General features: G+C 42.3%; 1 protein-coding gene across 2 annotated transcripts in view; it reads right to left on the bottom strand.

Annotated features, from left to right (window-relative positions):
- Positions 1-19,715: 19,715 nt before the first annotated feature.
- LOC124233059 (cytochrome P450 1A1) overlaps positions 19,716-25,411 on the bottom strand; it is a 6,087-nt gene continuing 391 nt past the window's right edge. Inside the window, exons 2-7 of one of the 2 annotated variants that reach the window (XM_046650110.1) lie at positions 22,380-23,244; positions 21,722-21,848; positions 21,544-21,633; positions 21,328-21,451; positions 21,095-21,181; positions 19,716-20,931 (exon numbers count right to left, since the gene is read on the bottom strand). In XM_046650110.1, coding sequence (XP_046506066.1) covers positions 20,622-20,931; positions 21,095-21,181; positions 21,328-21,451; positions 21,544-21,633; positions 21,722-21,848; positions 22,380-23,216 — 1,575 coding nt within the window. In that variant the 5' untranslated portion in view covers positions 23,217-23,244 and the 3' untranslated portion in view covers positions 19,716-20,621. The remainder of the gene's footprint in view (positions 20,932-21,094; positions 21,182-21,327; positions 21,452-21,543; positions 21,634-21,721; positions 21,849-22,379; positions 23,245-25,411) is intronic. The other variant, XM_046650111.1, reaches the window with a different exon arrangement.

Genomic DNA, 25,411 nt, shown 5'->3' with positions numbered 1-25,411 from the left:
TCGCCCGTTTAATGATTGTCATCAGCAAAAACTAGAAATTGATTTCAGAACTCCTCTACCTTATAGTAATTGCAGCATATAAAATTGCTTATTAATTGCATAGACAAATAGTATCTTTAAAAAGTATTTCTAAATAGACTCTTTAGTCCATAGTTCTTTGATTCATTTGGTAAACATTTGTAAAGAGCCTGCCTACTAGGTGCCCTGTACTGCGCTAGATACTGGGACAGGGATAAATACAGAGCTTCTGCCTTCAAGGTGCTTACAGTCCAGAGGGGAAAACAGAAAATTACAGACTAGCATGATACAAAAGCATGGAGTACCAAGAAAGCACTAAGAGGAGATCTAACTGAGACAAGGAAGTGGGGGAAAGGGGCACTGAGGGGGGCATGAGGTTTTCTAGATGTGACATCTGGGCTGAGGTACAAAGGATGAAAAGTGATTAATTAGCTGAAATAGGGAGAAAGGTCATTCCAGTAGAGGGAGAAGTGCATAGAACCCAAGGAAATGTAAGTATGGCCCATCCAGTGAAATACAAGTGCAGTGGTTCAACTCGGATGGAGCATATATGGAAAGGGAAGAAGTGATGATAGATTGATCTGGAAAAGTAAGCTGCCGGATCCCAAAGGGTTTCCTATGCCCTAGGAGCTTGGATTTATCCTAAGGACAATGGGAAACAAATGAAGAATTTTAAGCAAGAAAGTGTCCCAGTCAGACTAGTATTACGGAGAATGGACTTGAGAGAAACAAAACTGGTGGGAGTAAAACCAGATGAGAAATGATGATAATTTATACTAAGGCATTAGCAAGTGGGGTTGACGAGATGAAGACAGACAAATTATAAAGATGTTTAGGTGAGGGGATCAACTCGTAGTTTTATGGCTAAGGCAAAAGATTGTTTGCTGGTGCTATTTGTTCAGATATGGAACAGAAGAGGATGAAGAGGTTGTGGGCAGGCTGTAATAGAAGAGGAAAAGGAGATAGATGGTAAATTCACATCTGCATATGTCGAGTTTAAGGTACTGTGGGTGCAGTTAAAATCCCTAGACTTGGGAAATTGGGGGCCTTTCCCTAAACTCCACACTGTAGATGGTCTCCACTCTGGTTCTCCTCTAGCCAAGCCATTCTCTGTGGGGCTAAGGGGACATGACTACCCAGAGCTCACATCCCTACTTTCAGACCTGCTCTATTTCACATTCCTAGGATTTCCAAATTCCCTCCCAAACAGCCTGAGTCCACTTTCAGCCCATAGACAAGCCTCTTGCCCAGGTCTTCCAGATGCTGGACCTCACTGTCATTATGCAACATCCCTAGAGCCAGGGAATGGCCAAAAAGGTGGCTGTTTGGGAGGAGTGTGGAAGGAGCATGGAAATTCAGCCTGGGGTATTCACACATGGGGACCTCAGAAGCCCCTCACAGTATGAGGGAGAATAGGGGTGGGAAGACGTGGGGAACAGGTCAGGGATCTCTGTGTGTACTCCTGTCTGGCTGTGCACGTGTTAGGTGCGGGCCTACTATAGGGTATCTGGTGGGAAATTCGATATGTGGATCTGGAGCACAGGAGAGAGATATGAGATTTAGAAGTCATCAATAACCAGGCAGTAATTAAAGTCCCAATATTGGGCAATATGGTCCAGGCATTGCATATAGCATGAGAAGAGTCAAAGGCCAAGGACAGAACTCTGAGGAACCAACATTTAAGGTTGAGAACAATTAGGAAGAGAACAACTCAAAAGAAATTGAGACGCGTCAGCTAGGAATACAGAAGAAAACTCAGCAGTGGGTGATGGCAAAAAGGCCCAAAAAAATGGAAAATTTTAAGAGAATAGTCAACAGTGCTAAATACTGCAAAGAGTTTGAATCAGAGGAAGACTGAATATGTCCGTTAGATTTAGCAACTAGGAGGTCCCTGGTGATCTTGACAGGTGTTTTATAGCAAAGTAAAGGGGCCAGAAACCAAATTTCGTTAGGTGAGGAGAAAATGGGAGATGAGCAAGTGGGAGCATTCAGTGTGGACAACTTCAAGAAGTTTGACTATAGAGGTAAGAAGTGAGATACAGCAACAGCCACAGAGGCGGGTGGAATGACAACAGTTCAGTGATAGAATTTACTACTTGCCAAATCCTATTGCAGCCTTCCTAGACTCCCAAGTTACAGAACTCCACCAGGTAGGGCAGGTTATAGACAACTATCTGAACTGGGCTGACCCTACCCAACCACTGGAGCCAAGTTTCTGGGAACTATTGTAGATAAAACCAGTGGGCAGCACCCACTTACCTCTCCTGACTTAAGGAAGGGGGCATTTGTTTTAACAAGACTTGTTTCTGCCTTAAGGTACTGCAGGCCACACTAACTGTTTATCTTATTGAGTTATGAGGCTTCTTTATTCTGGATAGTAGACGCTTATCAGATATTTGATTTGCAAATATTTTCTCCCATTCTGTGGGTTGTCTTCGCTTTCTTGATATATCCTTTGAAGCACAAAAGTTTTCAGTTTTGATGAAGTCTAATTTATCTATTTGTTTCTTTTTTTGGTGTCATAGAAACTCTTCCCTAATCCAAGCTTATTATTCTTTTTAATCCTGACCTTTGCTTAGCATTTTATAGTCTGGGACTTGCTTTCATGTACATGACCTCACTTATAAAATGACATGTAAGAGTCTAAGACACTTAAACCTTTGAGATCATATAAAAGAAAAATAATTTTATGTTAAGTAAGTGGTAATACTTCCTTAGCCCCAAAACCTGTGCTATATAAGTAGGGTGACTATAGAATTTATTGTCTAAGCCAGAATACTTTTGAGAATAAAAAGGGATGATATTAATCATTATGACAGGGTAACAGGCATGAACAGGGACTGTTCCAGGCAAAGTGGGACTTATGTTCCCCCTACATATAAGTAATGGAGACCCAAGCCCCAGTGTTGGATCCACCATTAATTTGCTAAGCCTTCACCTATACAATGAGGGGTGAATTAGATCATTTCTAGGGTTCCTTTCAGCTCTACCATTCTAGAACTCCACAACATGTACTGTCAAGTCAAGAACTGTAGATTAGTGCTGTGCTGTTCTCAACCAGAGAATTCATTTAATTCTCTGATGGCGGATGTCCTTTTTAGAGACTTCATACACTAAGATGGCTATAATTTTTTTTTAAAAACCTGAAAATAAGTGTTTGTGAGGATGTGGAGAAATTGGAACCCTCGTGCATTGCTGGTGGGAATGTAAAATGGTGCAGCCACTGTGGAAAACAATTTGTCAGTTCCTCAAAAAGTTAAACATAGAATTACCATATAACCCAGCATTGCCACGTCTAGGTATATACCAAAGAGAATTAAAAACATATGTTCAAACAAAATTTTGTATACAAATGTTCATAGCAGCACTATACACAATAGCCAAAGGTAGGAAAAACCTAAATGTTCATCAACAAACAAATAAACATAGAGACAGAAAGTAAATTAGAGGTTGCCCAGGGCTTGGGAGAGGGAGAAATGGGAAATGACTGTTTAATGGGTACAGGATCTCTATAGATTTGCCTATTCTGGACATTTCATCTAAATAGAATCATACAATATGTGGTCTTTTGTGACTGGCTTCTTTCACTTAGCATAAGTTTTTCAAGGTTCATGCACATTGTAGCATATATCAGTACTTCATCCCTTTTTATAGCCCAATAACATCCCATCTCCACATGGTCACCGACATTGATTTTCCATTTTTTATTATAGCCATCCCAATGGGCATGAAGCAGTATCTCACTGTAGTTTTGATTTGCATTCCCCTAATGACTAATGATGTTAAGCATCTTTTCATGTGTTTTCTGGCCATTTATATATCTTTTTTGGAAAAATGTCTATCGAGTCTTTGCTCATTTTTAAATTGAGTTGTTTATCTTTTTGTTGTTGAGCTAGGGTTTCCTTTTGGGGTGATGAAAATGTTCTAGAATTAAATAGTGGTGATGGTTGCACAACATTGTTAACATGTTAAAAATCACTGTTATATGTTAAAAAATCACTGAATTGTATACTTTAAAACAATTAAAAGGGTAGATTTTATGTTATGTGAATTTTATCTCAAAAAAATTGTGTGCATGTTTGAGGAAAACTGGCCCTGAGCTAACGTCTGCTGCCAATCTTCCTCTCTTTTTTTCGCTTGAGGAAGACTGTCCCTGAGCTAACATCTGCACCAATCCTCCTCTACTTTGTATGTGGGACACTGCCACAGCATGGCTTGATGAGTAGCATATCAGTCCGCACTGGTGATGCAAATCCGCCAACACTGGGCTGTCGAAGTGGAGCCCGTGAACTTAACCACTATACCACCAGGCTGGCCCCTCAAAAGACTTTTTAGAGAATAACATACATTATGCACAGTGAAGATCCAGTTCTTTAAAAAAAATTAGTTCTCTCACTGTTAGCATTATTATCACAATTATTTTTGCTTGCAAGAACAGAAACTCTCTCCATCAGTGGACTCCATCAGTTTTATCATGGAAGTCAATGGGATTTATCTCATAGAAACTTGCCTCACCATCAACTTGTTGCAATTTCTCCATCCAATTATACAAGAACTCCACAAATAAATGAATCCAGATTTGTCAAGAGATAGCTTTGCATTTCGGCTGAAATCATCTGAGAATTCCCTTTCTTTCTACCTTATTCTGGTGAAATCAGCATAGGCATGACACAGGGATCCTGCATCATAGCAGATGAGGCCAAAGGGGTCACCATAAGGAGTCCATGGCCCACCGCCACAGCAACTATACCTCTGTCCCCCAGTGCAATGCCCTCTCTCCTGCTACACCCCTCCCACCACACCATGTAACCTTTACCTTTTCCTTGGCCTTCTCTCTCACTCTCCTTTCCTTATGTCCAAACTAGAGAGAATTGTTTTATTTATTTATTTATTTATTTATTTATTTATTTATTTATTTATTTATTTTTGAGGAACATTAGCCCTGAGCTAACATATGCCGCCAATCCTCCTCTTTTTGCTGAGGAAGATTGGCTCTGAGCTAACATCCATGCCCATCTTCCTCTACTTTCTATGTGGGATGCTGCCCCAGCATGGCTTGCTAAGCAGTAAGTAGATCTGCACACGGCATCCAAACGAGGGAACCGGGTAGCCAAAGCAGAGCACAGGAAGTTAACCACTTTGCCACCAGCAGCCCCCTAATTTTTTAAATGAGGCAGGGATAGATATTGAGCATAAAGAACAAGAGGAAGCTCAGACTGTGCTGGGTAACACAGGAGGGTGTGTGTTGCCTGTTTAAAAACATGTCCAAGAAGAGAACTGGCAACAACTGTCACCGGTGTGGCAGCAGCCTTGCCTCAGGCGTGAGGCCCCTCCCAGCACCAGCCATTCAGCCTCTGTATCCCCCCTCTTCTTCCCCTCCTGGGATACTCCCAGAGAAACTGGCTCAGCAACAGTTGGCTTTTTCAGATGCTGCCGCTAAGTTGCCACTTCTTACTCCTGGGACTTTAAACAATTTCAGGAATGCCAGCTTCACATCTCTCAGGTTCCCAGGCAAGCCAAGGGGGTTACGCGCAGACACAGAGGCTCCCGATTTTCCTCCCTGGGACCTGCAAACCAGCTGTTAAAATATTCAGGAGAGGCAATCTTACCGTGCAGGCACAGAGCTGAACCAAAGAGAAGCCTGGATGTTGGCAGGTAGGGGGTTGCTTGGGGAAACCTCCTAGGTTTTCTTGGCAGACAGCCCAGAGGATGGGCTCCCTTCCAGGTTCAGTGTGCTCCTGGGGACCTAGAAGCCACTATCGTCCCCAAGCATACCTCAAGGGTCAGACCACTGTGCAGAATGTTTAGGAGTTCAGGACACTTCTGCATGTTCTCCACAGCCCAACTGGGTGAAGACTGCAAGTTGTATATCTCTTTGCACCCTTGTTCTCTTCCTCCATTACCACTCACCGCAGCGCTACATTCTGAGATATCTGACATTTCCCCTTCAAGAGAGGTGCAAGGAAAAGTGGGCAGTAGAGGAATAATTTTTCATGCAGAGTAAAAGCATTTAAATAAACTTTGTGATAAACTCAAGGATGCTTTGGCCTGTTTCACAAGTCTGCATTTTTTAAAAATAGATTGGCTATTCTTGTGGAAGACCCACCAAGAGATGCTCAGGAAAAGCGCCAACAGAGAAACTTACATCTTTATTTACTCATGATCCAATCCTTTGGAAAGAGCAGGCAGAGGTGTCGACAGGAGAGAAGTAAGCCCAGACAGGCAAAAGGAGATGCTCCAAGGCACCCACCCAACCAATAAAGTTATTAGGGAAGAACCGATCAATCAAGAAGTATGTATGATGTGCCAACCATGTGCTCTGCCCCAATGCTAAAAGCTGGGAGGAGACAACAAAGAAATAGGCCTGCCCTGAAGAAGCTTAGTGTTCAAGTAAGGAAATCAAATTAACACAGTGTATCAGTTATTTATTGCTGTGTAACAAACTACCACAAAATTTAGTAGCTTAAAACAGCAACCATTTATTTAGCTCATTAGTCTGTGGATTAGTTGGATAGTTCTGCTCATTGGTATAGGCCTGGCCGATCTTGGCTGGATTCAGTCAAGGAAGGTTGGCCAGGGTCTGGCTGATGTAAGGTAGCCTTGACTGGGGCAACTGCTCTCTGTTTCATATGGTCTTTTATCATCCAGCAGGTTAGGCCAGATTTGTCTCATGGTAGTAGCAGGATTCCAAGAGAAAACAGAATTTTGAAAGGTCTCTTGAGGCCTGGGCTCAGAACTAGCACACCATCAGTTCTGATGCATTCTATTGACCAAAGCAAAGCACAAGGCTCCTGTCTTCTGCCACCTGACCAAAACCTGGCACTTTGCCTGTGGCCCTGCACGGCATGCAGTGATACTCTCGCTGGGACCTGTGAATATGAACTTCTTCCTCCAAGCCTTGTTCCTGTTTCCTCCTGTAGCCTCACCAACTTTATCATACGATATCCAACATGTACATTCTTCCAACAGGTAGGAAGTATTACCCCATTTTATAGTTGAGAAAATGTGGACCCAAGGAGCTTAAGTCACTTGCTGAGGATCATACAGTAAGTGGAGGAACTGAGATCTGAACTATTGATAAAATAACAAGACCCGTGGAAAGACAAAACTGAATGTGTAAAACTTGCCCGGCAAGGGGGCCCTGTGTTCCTTTGGAAACAGTCTCTCCCAGCAATGGTTGAGCAGGTCTAATAGAATTTACACTGAGTAAATGGAGAAGATTTTGATTGGCTCTAACAGAAGCAGGAAAAGATTCTGAAAGGCCCTGACAGATATGCGGAAAGACTCTGATTGACTCTTAGACTAAAGCTGAACAACTTCAAAATTCTATAAGGTTGGTTTATTCTGACCTCTTACTCCCTGCTATGAGTTTTTTCTTTAATTAAAAAAAATAAATTTTACAGGCCAGCCCGGTGGCACAGTGGTTAAGTTCGTACACTCTGCTTCAGCAGCCCAGGGTTCACAGGTTCAGATCCCAGGCGCGACCTATGCACCACTCATCAAGCCATGCTGGGCAGGCGTCCCACGTATATAATAGAGGAAGATGGGCACAGATGTTAGCTCAGGACAAATCTTCCTCAGCAAAAAGAGAAGAATTGGCAGTGGCTGTTAGCTCAGGGCTAATCTTCCTCAAAAATAAATAAATAAATAAATTTTATTGTGGTAAAATATACATAGCATAAAATTTGCCACTGACATTTAGTACATTCACAATATTGTGTAACCATCACCACTATCTAATTCCAGAGCATTTCATCATCCCAAAAGGAAACCCTCATACCCATCAAGCAGTCACTCCCCACCCCTTCCTCCCGACCAGCCCCTGTCAATCACTAATCTGCTTTTTGTCTCTATGGATTTGCTGACTCTGAATGTTTCATATGCATGGAATCATATAATATGTGACCTTTTGTGTCTGGCTTTTCACTTAGAATAATGTTTTCAAGGTTCATCCATGTTGTAGCAAATATCAGCACTTATTCCTTTTTATGGTTGAATAATATTACATCGTGTAGATATAACACCTTTTGTTTACCCATCCACTAGATGATGGACATTTGGTCTGTTTCCATCTTTTGGCTATTGTGAATAATGCTGCTACAAACTTTCACATACAAGCTTTTGTTTGAGAACCTGTCTTCAATTCTTTGGGGTATATATCTAGGAGTGTAATTGTTGGGTCATATGGTAATTCTATGTTTAACCTATTGAGGAACCAATGAACTGTTTTTCACAGTGGCACACATTTAATATTCCCATCAGCAATGTACAAGGGTTCCAATTTCTCCACATCCTCTCAATTCTTGTTACTTTCCTTTTTGAAATAATTGTTATTATTGCCCTCCTAGTGAGTGTGAAGTGATCTTATTGTGGTTTTGATTTGCGTTTCCCGAGTGACTAATGATGTTGAGCATCTTTTTACGATCTTGTTGGTCATTTGTATATCTTCTTTGGAGAAATGTCTATTCAAGTCATTTGTTAATTTATTAATCGTGCTTGTCTTTTTGTTGTTGAGTTATAAGAGTTCTTTATATATTCTGGATACTAGTCTCTTATCGGATATGTGATTTGCAAATATTTTTCTCCTATAGAAAATATTGTCTTTTCACTTCCTTGATAGTGTCCTTTGATAGATGAAAGTTTTTAATTTTGACGAAGTCCAAATTATCTCTTTTTTTCTGTTGTTGCTGTGCTCTTGGTGTCATTTCTAAGAAACCGCTGTCAAAGGCTTGCATCTGTGTTTTTTTATAAAAGTTTTATGGTTTTAGCTCTTATATTTAGGTCTTTGATCCATTTTGAGTTAATTTTTGTATACGATGTGATGTAAGGGTCCAACTTCCTTCTTTTGCGTTGGGTACCAAGCACCATTTGTTGAAGAGACTATTCTCTCCGCATTGAGTAGTCTTGGCATCCTTGCTGAAAATCAATTGACCGTAGATATATAAATTTATTTCTGGACTCTCAATGATATTCCACTGACCTACGTGTCTGTCCTTATAGGTCACACTGTTTTGATTAGCTTTGTAGTTAAGTGTTGAAATTAGAAGTATGATTCCTCCAACTTTATTATTCTTCTTCTGCTATGATTTTAATTAGCAAAGTTTCTCCTAGTCTTATGGTTTAAAAGAACAATATTTCAGGGGGCCGGCCCCATGGGCGAGTGATTAAGTTCGCGCGCTCTGCTTCGGCAGCCCAGGGTTTCGCCAGTTCGAATCCTGGGTGCAGACATGGCACTGTTCATCAAGCCATGCTGAGGAGGCATCCCACATGCCACAACTAGAAGGACCCACAACTAAAAATACACAACTATGTACCGGGGGGCTTTGGGGAGAAAAAGGAAAAATAAAATCTAAAAAAAAAAAAAAGAACAATATTTCTCAGCACTTCTTACTGTTGATGTGATTTCAACGAACATGCCCTAATTTTATGCCCTTGATATTCATTATCAGGAGCAGCACCCTATTTGTCTTTTTAAAAATCTTCCTTTTGAGAGTCTGGCCCCGTGGCCGAGTGGTTAAGTTCACGCGCTCCGCTGCAGGCGGCCCAGTGTTTCATTGGTTCGAATCCTGGGCGCGGACATGGCACTGCTCATCAAACCACGCTGAGGCAGCGTCCCACATGCCACCACTAGAAGGACGCACAACAAAGAATATACAACTATGTACTGGGGGGCTTTGGCGAGAAAAAGGAAAAAAAAAAATCTTCCTTTTGATCCTTTTTTATCTAAGATAAGAAGAGACTACAAAATTCTGATTCATGTCTCCAGATCTTCACAGCTTTGTTTATTCCTTCTCTGTATCCAGTTGATCATCAGTTGTTTAAGCTGAGGTGATAGCATAATCGAGCCATTTTCTTTTTCTGCAATGTTATTTGATGAATCAGTTTTCAAAATAACAGCTGCACAGTAGCTTTTAAGATTCTGAAGTTTAAGCATCATATGACTCTGATGTAAAGTTGCCAAGTAAAACTATAAGGAGGGTTTAAAAAGCACTTCTAAACCATAATTCAAGGCTTCCCAGAACTAGCCATGAGAATTGATTCCAAAAGGGTACCTTTAAAAGCCAAGTAGCTTACTTTTGATTTTGTGTGAAGATTTTTCTACTTGAACAGAAGTAGAACAAATATACAAGAGGAGGTATTTGCTAGTAGACAGACAATACCTTATTCAGCCAACAAGTAGCTCAGTCTAATTCTATGATTTAATGCCATAGTGGCAAATGAATCATGGCCCTCTCACTGGGCATCAGCAGTGACTACCACAGGAAGAAAAAGATTTTGTACATAACGTTCAAATGCAGGTATACCAAATCAAGGAGCAAATACATTCCCAAAGGGTTGGAAAGTAATTCTTTGAACTCCTTCTAGATGCTCTGTACTTTAACAGGCATACCAGTGAGAGCAGATTAAGTAATTTGTGATACTATCAGGGAGTGAAAAAGTATTACAATCCAAGAATGACGTAAAACACATTCCCGTGTGGTGGGCTCCTCACCTCCCAAGAAAGAAAAGCCCAGAACTAGATGGTTTCACTGGCCAATTCTACCAAACATTTAAAGAAGAATTAATGTCAATCCTTCTCAAACTCTTCCAAAAATTGAAGAGAAGGAAACACTCCCAAACTCATTTTACCAGGCCAGCATTACGCTGATACCTAAGCCACACAACGACACTACAAGAAAAGAAAATTACAGACTAATATCCCTAATGAATATAGATGTAAAAATTCTCAACAAAATATTAGCAAACAGAAGTCAACAGCACATTAAAAGTATATACACCATGGTCAAGTGGGATTTATCCCTGGGATGTAAGGATGGTTCAACATATGCAAATCAATAAATGTGATACACCACATTAACAGAATGAAAGAAAAGAATCATACGATCACCTCAATAGATGCAGAAAAAGCATATGACAAAATACAACACCCTGTCATAATAAAAACACTCAACAAATTTGGTGTAGAAGGAATATACCTCAACATAATAAAGACTATATATGGCAAGCGCACAGCGAACATCATACTCAATATTGAAAGGTTGAAAGCTTTTCCTCTAAGATTAGGAACAAGATAAGGGCACCTACTCTCACCACTCCTATTCAACATAGTTCTGAAAGTCCTAGCAAGAGCAATCAGGCAAGAAAAAGAGACAAATGCATCCAAATCAGAAAGGAAGAAGTAAAATTGTCTTTGTTTGCAGATGATATGGCCTTATATATAGAAAATCCTGAAGATAACATCAAAAACTGTAAGAACTTATAAACGAATTCAGTAAAGTTGCAGGATACAAAATCAATATACAAAAATCTGTTGCATTTCTATACACTAACACTGAACAATCTGAGAAGGAAATAAAGAAAACAATCCTATTCATGATAGCATCGAAAACAACAAAATACTTAGGGATAAATTTAACCAAGGAAATGACAGTTCTGAACACTGAAAACTCTAAAACTTTGGTGAAAAACTGAAGAAGACGCAAACAAGTGCAAAGGTATCCCATGTACATCGGATCACAAAAAATCATTTTTAAATGTCCATACTACCCAAAGCCATCTATTGATTTGGTGCAATCCTTATCAAAATTCCAAAGACATTTTTCACAGAAAGAGAACAAACAATTCTAAAATTTGTATGGAACCACAAAAGACTCCAGAAAGCTGAAGCAATCCTGAGAAAGAGGAGCAAAGCTGGAGGCATCACACTTCTTGATTTCAAACTATACTACAAAGCTATAATAAGCAAAACAGTATGGTACTGGCATAAAGATAGATACACAAACCAATGTAACAGAATTGAGAACCCCGAAATAAATCCTCACATATATGGTCAACTAATATTTGACAAGGGAGCCAAGGATACTCAGTGGGGAAAGGATAATCTTTTCAATAAATAGTCTTGGGAAAACTGGACAACTACATGAAGAAGAACAAAATTGGACCCTTATCTTACAGCACTCACAAAAATTAACTCAAAATGGCTTAAAGACTTAAACATAAGAACTAAAACCATAAAACTCCTAGAAGAAAACATAGGGGAAACCCTCTTTGGTCTTGGCAATGATTTTTTGGATATGATACCAAAAGCAAAAATAAACAGTGGGACCACAGAAAACTAAAAAGCTTCTACACAGCAAAAGAAACAATCAACAAATGAAAAGACAACCTACAGAATGACAGAAAATATTGGCAAATCATATATCTGATAAGGGTTAATATTCAAAATATGTAAAGAACTCATACAACTCAGTAGCATAAAAACAAACAACCCATTTCAAAAGTGGGCAGAGCAGCTGAATAGACACTTTTTCCAAAGAAGACATATAAACGGCTAATGAGTCATGAAAAGGTGCTTGACATCACTAATAATCATGAAAATGTAAATCAAAACCATAATGAGATATCACCTCACACCTGTTAGAATGCCTATCATCAAAAAAAGAAGACATAACAAGTGTTGGCTAAGATGTGGAGAAAAGGGAACCCTTGTGCACTGTTGATGAGAATGTAAATTGGTGCAGCCACTGTGGAAAACAGTATAGAAGTTCCTCAGAAAATTAAAAATAGAACTACTGTAAGATCCAGCAAAACCACTTCAGAGTATATATCCAAAGGAAATGTAAGCAGCATCTCAAAGAGATATCTGCACTCCCATGTTCACTGTGGCATTATTCACAATATCCAAGATATCTAAACAACTTAAGTGTCTGTCAACAGATGAATGGATAAAGACGTGAGAGATATATTTGTAGACACACGCTCAATGGAATATCATTTAGCCATGGAAAAGAAGGAAATCCTGCCATTTGTGACAACATGGATATGCCTTGAGGGCATTATGTTAAATGAAATAAGTCAGACATGGAAAGACAAATACTGTATGATCTCACTCATAGGTGGAATCTAAAAAAGCTGAACTCAGAAACAGAGAGTAGAGTGGGGGTTACCAGGGATTTGGGGGTGGAGGAAATGGGGAGATGCTGGTCAAAGGGCACAAACTTCCAGTTATAAGATGAATAAGCTCTAGGGATCTAATGTACAGCATGGTGCCTATAGTTAATAATACTGGGTTGTGTACTTGAAAGTTGCTAGGAGAGTAGAAGTGTTCTCACCACAAAAAACAAATGGTAATTGCATGACGCAATGGAGGCTAGCTAAGGCTATGGGGGAATCATTTTGCAATATATAACTGTATCAGATCAACACATTGACTCATACATCTTAAACTTATACTACGTTGTATGTCAGTTATATCTCAATAAAGCTGGAGGGGAAAAGAAAAGAAAGCGGGAAGAAAAAAGGTTAAGCTTTATAAAGGATAATTGTGTTTGTATGTAGGCAAAAGAATAAGAAAAAGCTATTATCCTACTCTGTACATTTGTTCTCACTATCCTATAAATTCTAATTTCCTTAGGTTATTTTATCATTAAAAATTAATAATTAATGAATTTCAAGACTTCAAAGTCAGTTAGGGATCTTAAAAACTAAATTTAAGTCACTTAAATACAATCAATATTAACAAGAAAAATCACCAGAAAAATACACGACATTTTTAGAATTTACATAGATACCTCAAGTTTAGATTCAATTTGCAGTACTGTCTGAAGTTACAAAAATCTTGTTTATGAAAACGTTAGTTATCATTTAATTTAGTCGAACACATAGGTTTACGTATTTATAAATAATAATGAAAGCAACTTTAGCTTGTCTAGTACAGGAAACTTAGAATGTTCAAACTAATTAGGCTTTCTTTAAGAAAGTGAAGGCTTTGCATCGCCTAGAATAGTGCTACAATTGCTAAAATTGTGATAAAATCTGGGATAAGTCATATTATCAAACCAGACTAATTTCCAAAGATTCATCTTAACTAGAAATAGCTTTATTTTTTCCTTCGATAGATATATTCTGATTATTAAATTACTTAAGCTGATTAAAAGCTCTGAGTGGACTGCATTTCTTTTTACCTTCTAACTTAGTAAGCAAGGCCATTAATTTAATTCAGTTAATTCCTTTTTTCCCTGCAGAGTTCAGCTTCAGCTGGAGAGACAAAAAAAATCTTTAAAAAATCGGCTTATTTTAAACATTATAAGTTAAAATTTTCTCTATTTTAAAGAAATTCTTGTTTCCTTGTTTTAAATTCACATAAGTGCTTAGTCTCCAAAATCAATTAGCACAGAGCTCTGATAGATTCTAAGGGACCTTATAATCTAATTTAGTGGTTTGCTCTTTTTTTGTTGTGAGATTTGTCTGAATGGATTAGATACTCCTGAGGTGTACATAAAATGAAAGGCTTTATCACCAACAAAAAGATGGACTCTTACAGAACTGGGTTTTTGTTTTCCTTTTTGTTCTAAAACATTGAGGCAATATAAGACTTAATTAAATCAAAAAATTTCCAAAAAAGTTCCCTGAAATGGCCACTGTATTTCTAAACTGTTTTTAATGAAAAACTGCTTTTTTACCAAATGGGCTCAGAAATTAGGGTTACAAAGAGGTTACAATATGAAGCAAGAATTCAGCCAGGAGGAGTTTGAGGTCAGATGTTAACAAACCCAAATGGATAAGGGAAGAAAATATCATGATTAGAACAAAGTATGGGAGTTTGAACCAAGCATACAAATAATGCTTGAGCCCGTCTTATATGTATTTTACATTAAATATATTACACTTGAGTATGCACAGAGGATTCTGATTGGCTGTAACAGAAGGGAGAAAATTCTGATTGGCTCTTAGACCCATTATGAGTAGCTTCAACATTCTACAAGGCTAGTTTATTCTGGCTTCCTGGTCCCTGAAGTGATTTTCTAAATTAAGATATAATACATATACCATAATATTCACCCTTTTAAAGTGTGTAATTCAGTGGGGTTTACTATATTCACAAAGTTGTGCAACCATCACCACTAATTCCAGGGCATTTTCCTCACCCCAATAAGAAACCCTATACCCATTAGCTGTCACTCCCCATTCCTCCCTCCCCTCAACCCTTGAGAACCATTAATCTGATTTCTGTCCCCATGGATTTGCCTATTCTGGATATTTCATGTAAATGGAATCATATAATATGTGACCCGCATATAATCTGTGACCTGGTTTCTTTCACTTAGCATAATATTTTCAAGGCTCATCCATGTTACAGCATGTGTCAGTCCTTCATTCCTTTTTATGGAAGAATAATATTCCATTCTATGGATATACCACATTTAATTTATCCATTCATCAGGTGATGAACATTTGGATTATTTCCACTTTTTTGTCTATTATGAATTACACTGTTAAGAACATTCATGTGCAAGTTTTTGTGTGGGCATGTTTCAGTTCTCTTGGTTATACACCCAAGAGTGGAATTTCTGAGTCATATGGTGACTCTATGTTTAATCTTTTGAGGAACTGTTTTCCAAAGCAGCAATGTCATTCTACATTTCCGCAGCAATGCATGAGTGTTTCTTTTTACAGACACTGCAGTACATCATGTTTTCTTAAAAAGACACTCAGAAGCCTCCAAAATGAGGTAAGCACAAGTTATCCAGGAGAGCTTCCAGGAGGGATAACTGATTCCCTCTTCATGTGTACTCTACCAGCTACAATTCCCACAATGGGGATAGTATAACTAGAAGAGGTTCAAATCTGGTCTCTGACCTACCAGAAGTGACGTATGAGCCCACTTCTGCTCTGAAAGCCCAACAAACTAGTCTAAATTCATTAACTAGAGTTGCCACAGACATTTGTATAGCCCGTGATTTTCTCTTAGTCAACCAAGGGAAAATTTGGGTTATAGCACAAACTACTTGCTGCGCCTATGTAAATACAACAGGGTAAATAGAAAAAGCCACCTGATTCTCTAAAATAGGCCCAACTAAATTCTAAGACATGTTTTGATTGCCTGGATTCAATAATCTAGGTCCTTGGCTTCCAAACCTATCAGAAGACTAATAGTCATTTTGATTCTGATGATTGTCTCTGTTACAGTTGGCCGATATAACCTGTCCAGAATCTCAAGTTCTACTAGGGCATTGCTAACAGGGCAGCCGCTGTCACATCAGATGGTTCATAACTCATCCTGCAATAGAAGAAGGAAAGATTAGCCCTGGTTCAATTATAGACTATGTTCAGTGGATGCTCTTCTTAATCAGCAAAACCTTGGCAATGATGAAAATCTGGGTATAATGGGTGAATGTACTTTGTTTGTATTTGACAAAAAAGGAGCGCTGAGAAAGAACGTCCCTGATAGCTGGAACCGATCTGATGCTCTCATCTAGAACTCAATATTACTACAAGCTGGTCTGATGCTCCTAGGCCACTTTGTGTTCCTCTTCTCCAGTTCTTTCCACACAGAACACCAACTTCAGACAAGATTATTCTGAGAACATGATAAGGTCACTTTTCATGGAGACAGAAGAAGAATGGCTGCAGAGAGTGGGGAGCAGGCAGTTACTGTTTAATGGGAATAGAGTTTCAGCGTTACAAGATGAAAAGAGCTATGGAGATGGATGGCGGTGATGACTGCATAACATTACGATTGTATAATGCCACTGAACTATACACTTAAAGATGATTAAGATGGCAAATTTTACGTTATGTGTATTTTACCAAAATAAAAGAAAAAGACAAGGCCGCTTCATAATTTTATCTAACCAAGGTCATGATGTTACCTATCAAACATCCAATCATAAAATCGCCCCACTTTCTGACAGCACCTATTCTAGAGCCAACCCTCCCCTAAATCATTCAACCAAAGCCAAAATGGTATAACGAGCTCTTTCTAACATCTTCATATAGAGACATCCTACGGTTTCCGGTGGTGTGCATTCTTGCTCACTGCAGTGAGTCATAAACCCGATTTGTTTAACGACAGCTGCTGTCTCTGGCTGAAGAGCATGACAACATATATTAATTATATTTCTAAAAAGCGAAGAGCAATACAAGTTATTTATATTTTTTCTTCATTTTTATAAAGCAAGCCTCCTTGAACCATGCCAGTTTAAGAAACGGAACTTTATAAACCATCCTAGAAGCCTTCCCTTGTTCCATTTCAATTATAACTCACTCCCTCCCCCAAAAGTGACCACTCTCCAGACTCCTATAGTAATCATTTCCTTGTTCTTACAAGATTTATCACAAAGTGTGTGTTCTGAGATGCCATAATTTAGTATTGTTCATTTCTTAAAATTTGATATGTCTTTTAAGTCTCTTTCAATCTATAACTTTCCCCTCCATCCCTTCCTTTTCCTTACAGTTTTTCTGTCAAAGACCCCAAGACTTTTCGCCTTTAGAGTTTCCCAAAGCCTGAATTTCACTGACTTCACCCTTATGTTTCGATTCAGCGTGTTTCTTCATCCTCTGTGTTTACTGCAAACTGCAGCTGATCCAGAGGCTTGATCAGACACCGGTTTAATCCTTTGGGCAGTACTGTAGGCAGTGTTGGGTCTTTCATCAGGAGGCACTGATCTGGTTTTCTAACTTTTTATGATGCTAGCAATTGTCAAACACAATGCCCAGATCCATTTATTTATTGGTGGATGCAAAATAGTGACATTCTAATTCTATTATTTCTTTTCCATTTGTTAATGGGATTCTTTTATTAAGAAGTGTTGCTTCTCTACTCTTAGGTAATCTGTAGGTATAGTTCGTATAGGAAAGGCAAGATAAATACTTGATTCTTTGTCTTTGTTTTCACTTTTCAATATAGTGAATCACTTCTTCTGAAGGTGATCAGCTAACCAAAAAAAAATCTTTATGAACTCATGGATTCAAGGCTCATTAATGGGTTTTAATCAACAGCAACTGTTATTATTGACACTCAAATTGTCCTATCTTTGCCCTGTTGGAGCCTCTTCAGTTGGTTCCTGAATGGCTTGATCCACTTCTGGTAGTCTTTGTGGCTTCTTTGCTATCTGGTATGAGCAACTCTTCCAAGTTCATCTTTTACATTTCCTGCCCTAGATCTGTAATAAGCCAAGAAGCCATAGATGGTAATCTAGGCATTAGGGATGCTCATTGCTATGAGTTGGTTATTGTTTCTAACACTTAGAAATAGATATACATAATATATATACAACATAGATTTTTTAACTTGTTTTTCTGTATTACATCTGTATCTCCTTTTTTCCATACCTAAAATCCTGGTACTCGAGGCTACAGGGGATGATGAATTAGAATATACTCATTATTAATTGCTCATCTGTTTTATTCCACATTACACTACAGTCTCAATATAGAAATACTAATATTACCATTACCAGTATGATTACTGAGAACAGTTATATAAATTGTTTTGCATATGCCATTCCCTTTCCGCCCTCACTTTTTTTTCTTAGAACAAAGGCTGGCAAACTTCTTTTTACTGCTTTAACCATTTTAAACTACATAATTCAGTGGGTTTTAGTATATTCACAAAGTTATACAACTGTCACCACTAATTCCAGAATATTTCCGTCACCCCTAAAAGCAATCCTGTGCCTTCTGTTCCCCCCACCCCCAACCCCTGGCAACCACTAATCTACTTTCTGTCTCTATGGATTTGCACGTTCTAAAGATTTCATGTAAATAGAATCACACAATATGTGACCTTTTGTGTCTGGCTTCTTTCACTTAGCATGATGTTTTCAAGGTTCATCTATGTTATAGCATATAATACAAGTTATTTTTTAAGTAAAAAATAAATCAATACACGAATGATTGGGCAACACATTCCCCATCCCCCTGCGTAAACAGGGTTGCTTGAGCTCACCTTGGCTCCTTACTTGCAGTAGCCTGAAACCCCTGGTGAATAGGAACTAGCTACCCCTGCCAAAAAGCACAGCACATGAATGTCATCTGCTGGCCCCTGCACAATGCCTCAGGAAGAAAGCTGGGCTGGGTGTCACATCCCAAGATGCATCTCCCCTCAGTCCCTTAGTTAGAACGGCTTCTGGCTACGTGGGCCCAGCCTCTGCCCCTACTTGGCACTACTTCTCTGCCATCCCAGATGGACAGGGCTTTCAGTGTTGAAATCTGTGCCACAGTCTGCTTATGGGGCCCGACAATCCAAGGCCTTGTTCTCCATCCATGACCAGGCTTGGGTTCTAATAGGGCTGCAGGACCTGAACCAGGCATGACTAGTAAGGAGCAGACCACAACTTCTGAGCTGAGAACTTCTCTCCTCCCCCAACACCATGACCAGAATCTACCCTGTTGGACTTGAGCATATAATGCTGTGAGAACCAAGTGAGACTGCCTCTCATCCCTCAAGAAGGGCTCTGTGAAGATATCCCCAAGACCTGGTAACCTTTCCCAGCACCCACTCCCCCCAACTCAGCCCTGCCCCGGCTCTGGGCGTCGCCCTCTTGTATGCATCTGTCTATTCTAGTGAGACCTGATCACAATGAATTGGATGATGTGTTTATGAGTTGGTTCCTCCAACCAGCTTGGGAGGCTCTTGAAGACAGGGACTGTGTTTTATTCACTTTATACCCCTGTGCCTGGTCCAGAGAATGCTCTTCATCAATGTGTGATCACTTACAGAAGGAAGAAAGCAGTGAAGTGATAGAGTCCCATGCCCCAAGCAGACTGTGTGCTGCCTGCTTTCATCTCTCTACTGCCTCCTCATCCTCTCCCTCCTCCCCCAGTAAAAACCAACAAGAGATGGGGCTCAGAGTGGGCATGTGGATGAGTGATGGTTTCATGTAAGATTCAAAAAAATCTCCACTTGTGGGACTTCTGGATAATTCTTTATTTAGCTCAGGTAGATGTTTCCTACACATTTCTGGATACTTGGGTTAGAATTTTCTCCATTGCTCTAAATAAATTGTTCTTAAGCTCTTATATATGATAAATGCAAACATGCAAGTACAATGCAGGCTAAAATAAAAAGCTCCTTGCATACAAACATTTTTTAAAAAACATTTTAATACAGGGTGTAGAGAAAGGAGACCAGTAAAAGGTGACTGAATTACTACAGCCTCACTCCTGACCTGTCCTGGTGCCTGGATTTGCGCACTCCCTCTGCTCTCTGCTCCTCTTTGACACAAGTCCCCAGTGCTCCCTAGAAAGGAACAGGGGCCCTGTAAGGCCAAGAGGCTGCCCTGTTCCTGCCTACACAGAGGGCAGAGGGAGGCAATCCCCCCAGGCACTGTATCCCACACCCATGTGGTCAGATTGCTCAGCCTTGTTCAAGTGGGCAGATCACCTGTGCACCAGTATTCTGGGATGCCTCTTCCCTTCACTCTTTACTGCTCTCAATTGTCAAAGAGATTACACAGGCCGTGGTGTGGCCTGCTTTAAATGTTTCTCAAGCCAGTCAGCTCCCACAGAGAGTCAGTCAGCTGCTGTGCTTAGGGGCTTTCAGAGGCCTGAGGATCTCCTAACCCTACCAGGCCTCCTAGCTCAAGCATAATTCAGAAGGGTCTATCAGCTCCTGTGTGGCCCCTGCTGTGTCCACTGTCTGTGGTCAGTATGCAGAGGGGCAAGCCTAGGGTGGGGGGGCAGGCATAATCCCTCAGACTTGCCTGCAGCCTAGACAGCAAAAATCAGCCAGACCAATATCTGTGGGTTTCAGGCCAAAGACTAGACCCCCCGGGCCAGCACCCTGGCCTGGCTGCCCAAGCAGGTCAGGTAGACAGAGTCTAGGCTGCAGGGCTTTCAGTCCCCTGAGGGCGCACCTGCACCTGGAAGTGCTCGCAGCGGGCATGCTTCATGCTCAGCCCGTAGATGGGGGTCATGTCCACCTTCACACCTGGCGGCACGCTGAATTCCACCTGCTGCAGCAGGATGGCCAGGAAGAGAAAGACCTCCAAGCGGCCGATGGTCTCACCGATGCACTTCCGCTTGCCCAAGCCAAAGAGAACCACCTTCTCACTCAGTGCTTTGTTGATGGTGCCGTTGGGGTTGAGAAACCGTTCTGGTCGGAACTCAGATGGGTCACCCCACAGCTTCCTGCAATCAGAGAGAGGCAACTAAGGGGCAGCTTAGGGGCTCAGAGGCATCAAGTGAGTTGAGCCCCAGTCCCAAAGAGTAGGGGGATGGGAAAGTGGCCCAGAGACAGCAGAGGCTGAAGCTTGGGAGAGGGTGGAGTTTCCCCTGCCCCCTCTCAACTTACTGGTCATGGTTGATCTGCCACTGGTTCACAAAGACACAATGCCCCTTGGGAATGTAAAAGCCACTCAGACTTGTGTCTCGTGTGGTACTGGGGAGGGAGGAAGCTCAGTCAGGCTCAGGGCCACAAGGAGATCCCCCTGTCTCCCATACCATGTCCCTCCCACCAACCCTGATCAGGTACATGGACTGGAGTAAGGCCCAGTATCAGACAGCAGCGGATCCATGGGGTCTCACCAGTGGGGGATGGTGAAGGGGACGAAGGAGGAGTGTCGGAAGGTCTCCAGGATAAAGGCCTCCATATAGGGTAGCTGGGGCCTGTCAGAGAGCCGGGGCTGCCGCGCCCTGCCAATTACTGTATCTGCAGAACACAAAAGATCAGATGGATTAAGGGGCTGCCCAGACCTTGGCCAGCCCCCTGCCTTGAGTGCTTTGAAGGAAGCCCCCACCTACCCAGCTCCTCCTGGATTTTTTTCTGCATGCTGGGCCTTGTCACCAGGTATAGGAGGCTCCAGGAGATGGCAGTTGTGACTGTGTCAAACCCTGGCCAGGGGAGGACAGAGGGAGAAGTTAGGCAGTTGGTGGATCAGGGCAGTTGAGCACAAGAAAGGCATAGCGAGGTAGCTCATACCAGCTCCAAAGAGGTCCAAGACGACATTAATGATCTTCTCGTCTGACAGCTGGATATTGGCATTCTCATCCAGCCTCTTGTCCTGACAGTGCTCGATCAGGCTGTCTGTGATGTCCCTGATGTGGCCCTGGGTAGGGAAAGCTCACCGGTGAGCAAGATCCCAAACCCAGACCTACCTCTCCATCCAGGCCTGGTCCCTCACCGTCCCTAGCTCCTTTGTTCAAGAGGCTGCCATCCCAGCTTCTCTTGCCTCTCCAAGGCTTCTCCTGCCTCAGAATACTGACAGCCCCAACTCAAGGGACTCCTATCACAGAGTCTGGTACCATTATCATCTGGATATGCTCTTTTTCTCTCCTTTTTCCCTCCCATAAGGCCAAGAGACCAACTATTTAACTCTTCCTTGTCCCCAACTGGCCTAGGGTCCTGCATGGACTGGCTATTCAGTAAATATTGCTGTCTCATGGAAGGATATTAGGGCTGCTCAAGAAAAGTTCTATTTCTCTACAAGGATGGAATCTATTTCACCACTGGCTTCAAAATCCCAGGGTGAAGGCCCCCTGAGAGCCTGCCAAACCCCATGCTGCTCCAGTTATCTCTGACTTCCTGGACCCTGACCCCACCTGCTCCCCACCACCCACTGCCTCTCTCCAGCCTGTACCTTCTCAAATGTTTTGTAGTGTTCCTTGATCATCTTCTGCATGAAGATGTAGAACTTCTTATTCAGGTCCTTGAAGGTGTCCAGGGCAGAGTTGGGCAGATAACGGAGAATAGGGATGAAGTCAGCCGGATTCCCGGAGGCAGCCACCTCCCCAAACTCATTATTCAGGTTGATTAAGTTAAGCAGCTCTTCGTCATCATGATCATATCGTCGGCCAAAGCACATGGCACAGATGACATTGGCCACTGACATAACTACATACTTGTAGGGGTCGAAGTGCCCAACCCCTGCCATCAGCTCCTGGAACTTGCGGATGAGATATTCTGCCTCCTTGCTCACGTGCTCCTCCAAGTAGCAGGAGGACGAGGAAGCTGGGTCTGAGGCGATGGAGAAACTCTTCAAGGCGTTCTGGGCCAGGCGCCGGCGGGCAGCCCACACTGGTCCAGAGTCTGGGCTGAAGGTCATGCTCTGGCCATCAGAGATCAGAGTGAAGCTGTGAAGGTCAGGCCGGCCCTTGAAATCATCACCCTGCCGCACCAGGGCCTGCCGGACGGTGTCCAAGCCGCTGAGTACCAGCACAGGTGTGCTGCCAATGCGGATCTGCATCACGTCCCCATAACGCTGGCTCAGCCTCGACAGAGCCAGATGTGGGTTCTTCCCTAGGGTCAGCACGTGCCCCAACAAGGGCCAGCCCCAGGGCCCTGGTGGACTCTTCAGGCCTTTGGGGATCTGGGGCTGCCAAGCTCTGACCAACCAGAATACCAGACAGAAGATGGCAGAGGCCAGGAGAAGCTCTGTGGCCGAGATGGGGACAGAGAATCCAAACACAGAAAACATGATCAGCGTAGGGATCTCAAGGTGGCTGCTGAGGGATGGGGCAGGAAGAAAAGATCAAGACATCAGATGGGGGGATGGGAGGAGCCAAGGTCCTAAAGTGTCAGCATGCTGATCAAGGAAAGGGGAAACCTTATCCAGAGCTGCTCACTGGACATAAAGGGGAGGAGGAGGCGGGAGAAGCTACTTGTTGAGTTGCCATTATGTGCCAAGTAATTCATGGTCATTTTTCGTTCACACCTGGTCACAGCCTATGAGGTAGGCTGCAATGAACCTCAAAGCAGGTAAGTAACTTGCCCAAGGTCACACAGCCAGGATGTATCAGATCCATTCTCCCAATCCAAACTGCCTAATTCCAAACACCCTCTCTTAACTGCTGCACCAACCTAAAACAGCATTTTCCAAACTTTAGTCTGTGATTTCCATCTGGCACCTGTACTATTATTTACTTCATATTTTTCTAAAATCAACTTTAAATCCACCCACACAGCATCATCCCAAACAATAATATCTGTGAAAGTGCAAGTTTGATTTCGTTTTCCCAACATATATTAAAATAAACACGTAATTGACGTGTATCACCCCAAATCCCCTTGAGTACTACCCACGACCCTTGGGAAAACGCTGCTATCAGGAGAACTAGGGATCATCTGCTTCTTTAGCCTCATTTCACATTTGAGAAAATTGACCTCCAGAGAGGGCATTGACTTGCTTAAAGTTACCTGGCAGTCAGTGACAAAGCCAGGACTCAGACCTCTCAGGAAAAGTTCCCCAGGAAATGTCTAGCTCCTGTCATAGGTGACTCCCTTTGAAAAGTGGTCAGATTAATCAATGAAAAGGAACTTTCCCAGAACCCTCAGCTTTCCACTGCTCAATCCCAGCATCCAGGGAATCCTACCAGACCCTGGGAAGGGGTGGGGAGGGAACAGGTGACAGGAAGGCCACTGCTTAAGCCACACTGCTCTCAGCCCCAGCTCTCTGAGTTCAACTGACCCACAGTTTAAAAGCAGCTGGAGACTAGCTAGATTGAGGCTTCTGGTTGCAGAAATCCAGGCCAGGGTTTTTGATGGGCTCAATTCTCAATGAGTGAATAGTCGGGGCCTCCCCCATTTGCCCTGTCACTAATCACCAGAGAGCAGAGAATAAATGGAAGGCTCCCACCAGACCAGGGCTGCAAGAAAACTCCAGACTGGAATAAGGGAAATTAGAAATGGATCTGAACTTAACAGAGGTGGAGACAATATTTTCTCTCTAGGCTTGGTCTAGAAAGGGTGTGTAAATTCATGGAGTACTCTCTCCAAGGCATCTGCCTGGTGCTCTGGACTGGAGGTGAGGAGACCCAGTATTCCAGGCTCCATAACGGGGCCTTGGACTGGTCATTTTACCTTTCTGGGCTTATATCACCTGAGAGAGGGGGTGGGATGTGATCTCTGATTCAGGGTCCCAGCTAGATCTCAGAGAAGAGAAAAACCCAGATCTGACCTGGGGAAACTCACAGTCTGACTAGTAAGTTTTCTCCACAGGAGAGCCACCCAAGATGGGGAGGTTGTATGGTTCCCATCTCAAGTACTATAGTCCTCTGTCTAGGGAGGCATCTTGGAGGAGCTGGATCCCAAAGCACACTGGAGCCCTGATTCCCTGAGTGAACTGGGGACAGGACTTGGTGTGCCATGGTGTCCTCTTCTGTACATCGGGTGCCCCAAGGACTTCCGGCCTTAGTGAGATAGTAAGAGGCCAAGAGAGATGTGACCGGTGAGTTTTCAGGGACTGGTGGTCCAGCTCTCTGCAGCTGGCAGTCTCTCACACTGATTGCCCCCCAGCGGAGGCCAGAGAAGACAATCAATGAAGTAGGAAAGGCCTCTGGGCAGTGCCCAGGACTCCTGCTCAGATCGGCCTCGCTTGTCCTACCCAGCACATCTCAGCTCTGACAAGCCATGCCTTGGGAGGGTAGAGCCAGCCAGGGGTAGCTTTAAGATAAGGCAGCTGATTAGAACCCAACCTGCCCCCTTCATCCACCCTGACCACCCAGGGAGAAGCCCCCCTCATCACCCAGCCTAAAGCTGGAGCTGCACATGCTCCCAGCTTCCCACAGCTGTGTCCTTATTCCAGCCTCCCATTGACCCTGATGGGAAGTCCCAGCCATTCAGGGGGTCAGTGGGGGATGGAGCTGGAGCCTGGTCCTAGAGTTCTGAGAGGGG

Source organism: Equus quagga, unplaced genomic scaffold (genome assembly GCF_021613505.1).
Source record: "Equus quagga isolate Etosha38 unplaced genomic scaffold, UCLA_HA_Equagga_1.0 153_RagTag, whole genome shotgun sequence".
Lineage (NCBI taxonomy): Eukaryota > Metazoa > Chordata > Mammalia > Perissodactyla > Equidae > Equus > Equus quagga.
Note: the sequence above shows the minus strand (reverse complement) of the source record. Positions and strands in the feature narration are given on the sequence as shown.